The following is a 3,651-nucleotide window of genomic DNA, read 5'->3' on the forward strand; positions in this document are numbered from 1 at the left end:
GTTTATTTGTAAGGCTGTATAAGTTAAATATAAATTGCTCCTTATACTGATTACTAAACATTTTCTATGAAGACAATGCTCATATTTATATTAATAGAGTTACATGACGCAATATCACATACATGCATATTATTATTCTCGTCGCTTTTTATTTTCATTTCTCATAACTTCGTCGCTCCCAGAGGTATTAACAGTTTATATTTAGAATACTAACAACAAAGCAACTGTACAGTACGTTGAAATATTATGTAACTTCTAAGGTAAAATTTTTTTATTATTACGCGCAAGATCACAACTAAATCTAACTATTACAATATATTGATTGATATAGTTAATTAAAAAAAATCTTTAAATACTTAAAAATACAATTTTTAATCTAAATCAATCGATTCATAAAATATTCCTTACTGAAAATTAAATATTAACGGCCTGTCCCACCACTGACTGATAGAGGTACAGATAGCTTAAAAGTGACGACATTGTCAGATAGAGTATAAAAATCCGAGACTTCCCATCACATATTTTATACGTTGAATTGTTATCTAGCAATTATCAAGAATTGTAGGACAGGCTCTAAGTATGCAATGAAGAAAGGAATTTGCGATTTTTATTTTTTTTTACTGCTATGAAATCTTTGCACACTATCAACCTATAAACACGCTTTGAAAATAAAAATTAATTAAAACAAAGTTAAAAATAACTAGATTACAAAATTGCGAACGTATTTCAGATCATCTAAAGTCACTTACCAAGTTTTTCCTTTGCCATAATATCGTACTCGAACATATTGAACGCATTGAAAAATAATTCAGCTATGTCTTGTCGAACTTCTATAACTGGTATTTCCATGGCTTCCTCAACAGCCTTTGTAAGTTCTACGTAAGCGGTATCGTAGCGGAGTATATCATCATTAACATGTTGGTATACAGCTTTATCAACCGTATTCGAAACAAGTGCGAACATAGTCTCCGATAATGTAGGTTCCGGTGTTGGGACAGGTTCTAGTAAATCGTAGAAAGTTACTATATTTATAAAGATACTACGACTATTTAATCCAGAGATTAAGAGATTGGAGAAGACAAGAGTGTTTCACATGACTGTGTTGTCAGTATATTTACGGGAGAAGAGATGAGCTCAGAAATAAAAAAGGGATGGCTGAGTTCATATTTTTTTTACTTTATATTCATATTTTATATACCTGGTGTAGGAACGGTGGTAGTCGAAGTAACAATTGATATAAACGATGAGGATTCCGTGTTTATATGACCGATACTTTCTTCAGGAGTTTCGATATATTGTCGTGGATTAAATTTAGTATATATTTTTTGTAAATCTGGTATCAAATCTTCGTCATCATATTGAAACACGGTTTTATCGTTCTGTTCAAATGTTATTAACCAAAATTTTAATAATCATAGATTTTACTACTTTAAATAGCTAAGCAATAATACAATTATGTTTATCATTATGATTAGCTCATTATACGCTTTCACTGTGGGGTCCGTAGTCCACACCTACTCTAGGGGTGACAAGGCCTTAGTCAACTAACGCTTGTCCAGTGCGGGTTTATTGACTTCACCGCACATTCTTGTTCCTTTGAATTTCTTATCTGATATGAATTGGTGCTCTCTATGGTATCAATACATTTGTAATCTAATATAATAATGATGTTAAGGTTAATAATAATATGAACGCTTGTTTATCTTTTTTATAAGAGTAGGGGGCAAACAACGGGTACACAGTCGTATTCATCGTCGCCTATACACATCAGCAATATCACAGGAACTGCAGATGCGATGGCAAACTTTGAGAAGGTCCCGCTCTTTGAAGGACCTTAAGTCGCAGTCGTTATTCGTTCATCATTTGTAAACATATAATTGTGAATATACCTGCAAGTATGGTGCATCGGAGGATACTCCGAGCGAATCTCTTATTTCTTTATCAATGACTTCAGCTGGCCTTGTGAAATACTCGGCAGCTTCTTTTAACATTTCCTTTCTCTTACCCAAATGAATCATTTTAGTGACAAAAGAAGACATCATGGATTTAATCTTAAAAACATTAAATCAATTTGAAATATATCTATATCTTTGAGACTATGGATAAGACTATTGAAATGAATGGAACGTTGTCTACTGCTGCAAATATTAAGTGCCATTCAGACTCGTCCGATTGGATGCAATTTAATTAAGCTTAACGGCTTTCACTTCCAGACACAAATGCTCACAAAGTGGTCATACCTCGGGATGCATTGTTAAATACGCTTCTTGTTCCAACTGAATTGTCATTCCTAGTCGTTTAATACATTCATCTTGATGCGGCGTTAAAACTTCCCAGTCATTTTCTAAAATGCCCTTTACTGGTAGATTTGTTGATGGTATACCTTTCATTACCTGTCTAATTGACATGATTACTAAATTAAATTAACTGCAAATAACTCTTTTACGATTTTTCTTTAACGATTATTTACGATGACATTGGGATTTTATTGTCAAGATATGTCATTTCAAATTCGAATTTGTGATCGGCCAAATGTTTCAAATTTTTTAACCAATGAAAACCTTTTCTGTTGCCGTAATACCAACGCAATATGCTATTTTAGTCTACCTTTAACCCACCTTCTCTCGGTAATTACGTGGCGCTTTTATATACTAAAAAAACGCGAAAAAAGCAAGCTGAATCCGAATGCATTGCGATGCCAATTAAATCGGGGTCTTCATAATATAGTACTGAAACCAAAGTTTCGTAGTAATCGATGACTTAAGAGTTACTTTAAAAAATGATAAGAACAATGGATTTAGATTCATACAGTTATACATAGAGTTGCTTGCTTGTTAAACAGTTACTTGTAAATATGTTTTCGCATACAACATGCAAATGAGAAATACATCAAATTTGATGAATTGATATCAAAAAATCGCTATAATTTTTATTAAAAAACTTTATTAAATTAAACGCACCCCTCTGAATGTCATACTATTATTGGTAATATTAATCATCTATAAAATGTATATGACAATAAAACTTGCCTCGTTTGTATTTCCCCTTCGCGAATTTGGTTACTTTCCGCATTAAATTGTAGCCTATTGATTCTATAAAAACTAGAGTTAATTTTGAGATAAAAAGCGGCTATGTCACTTTTTCTTTTATTCCAAAATTATTAGTCATATCAACCTTGCATACATTATAGAAATATTAAACATTTCATACTTCGTATGGGAAAGTCGGAAAGAATATTATAGTTAAGTTAATACTTAACTATGTACTGCTAACAAACATCTTTAAAATCTATGAAAATAGAACAATTCATCTCGATTTATTAAATTGGAAGTTTGCTGAACCTCTATGAATAGAATATCGTGAATGAAAACGTGATGCTTACGATGCTATCGACCTCAAAATAGGGTTTATTAAGGAGAGAAAGCTCTCAATAATACCTTTGCGATTTTATTTGGAACAACATGTGGGCGAGCAGACAACCCATGTTGCTTATATAAACATGTTGACGATTTCAATAAATTTTATTTTCTTTGTGGGGTGACTTCTAATTTTAACGATGTAGAATAAAAATGTTTTTGACCGACTTCCCAAAAGAAGGAGGTACTCAATTCGTCTGTATGTTTTTTTTTTTTTTTATTTTTTTTTTTTTTT

General features: G+C 31.9%; 1 protein-coding gene across 1 annotated transcript in view; it reads right to left on the reverse strand.

The window, feature by feature from the left end:
- LOC106110072 overlaps positions 1-2,505 on the reverse strand; it is a 5,597-nt gene extending 3,092 nt beyond the window's left edge. Inside the window, exons 1-4 of the mRNA XM_013291758.1 lie at positions 2,241-2,505; positions 1,890-2,051; positions 1,199-1,379; positions 750-1,001 (exon numbers count right to left, since the gene is read on the reverse strand). Of these exons, the coding sequence (XP_013147212.1) occupies positions 750-1,001; positions 1,199-1,379; positions 1,890-2,051; positions 2,241-2,408 (763 nt within the window). The 5' untranslated portion in view covers positions 2,409-2,505. The remainder of the gene's footprint in view (positions 1-749; positions 1,002-1,198; positions 1,380-1,889; positions 2,052-2,240) is intronic.
- Between the last annotated feature and the right edge of the window lie 1,146 nt (positions 2,506-3,651).

This window comes from Papilio polytes, unplaced genomic scaffold (assembly GCF_000836215.1).
Source record: "Papilio polytes unplaced genomic scaffold, Ppol_1.0 DF820889.1, whole genome shotgun sequence".
Taxonomy (NCBI): Eukaryota; Metazoa; Arthropoda; class Insecta; order Lepidoptera; family Papilionidae; genus Papilio; species Papilio polytes.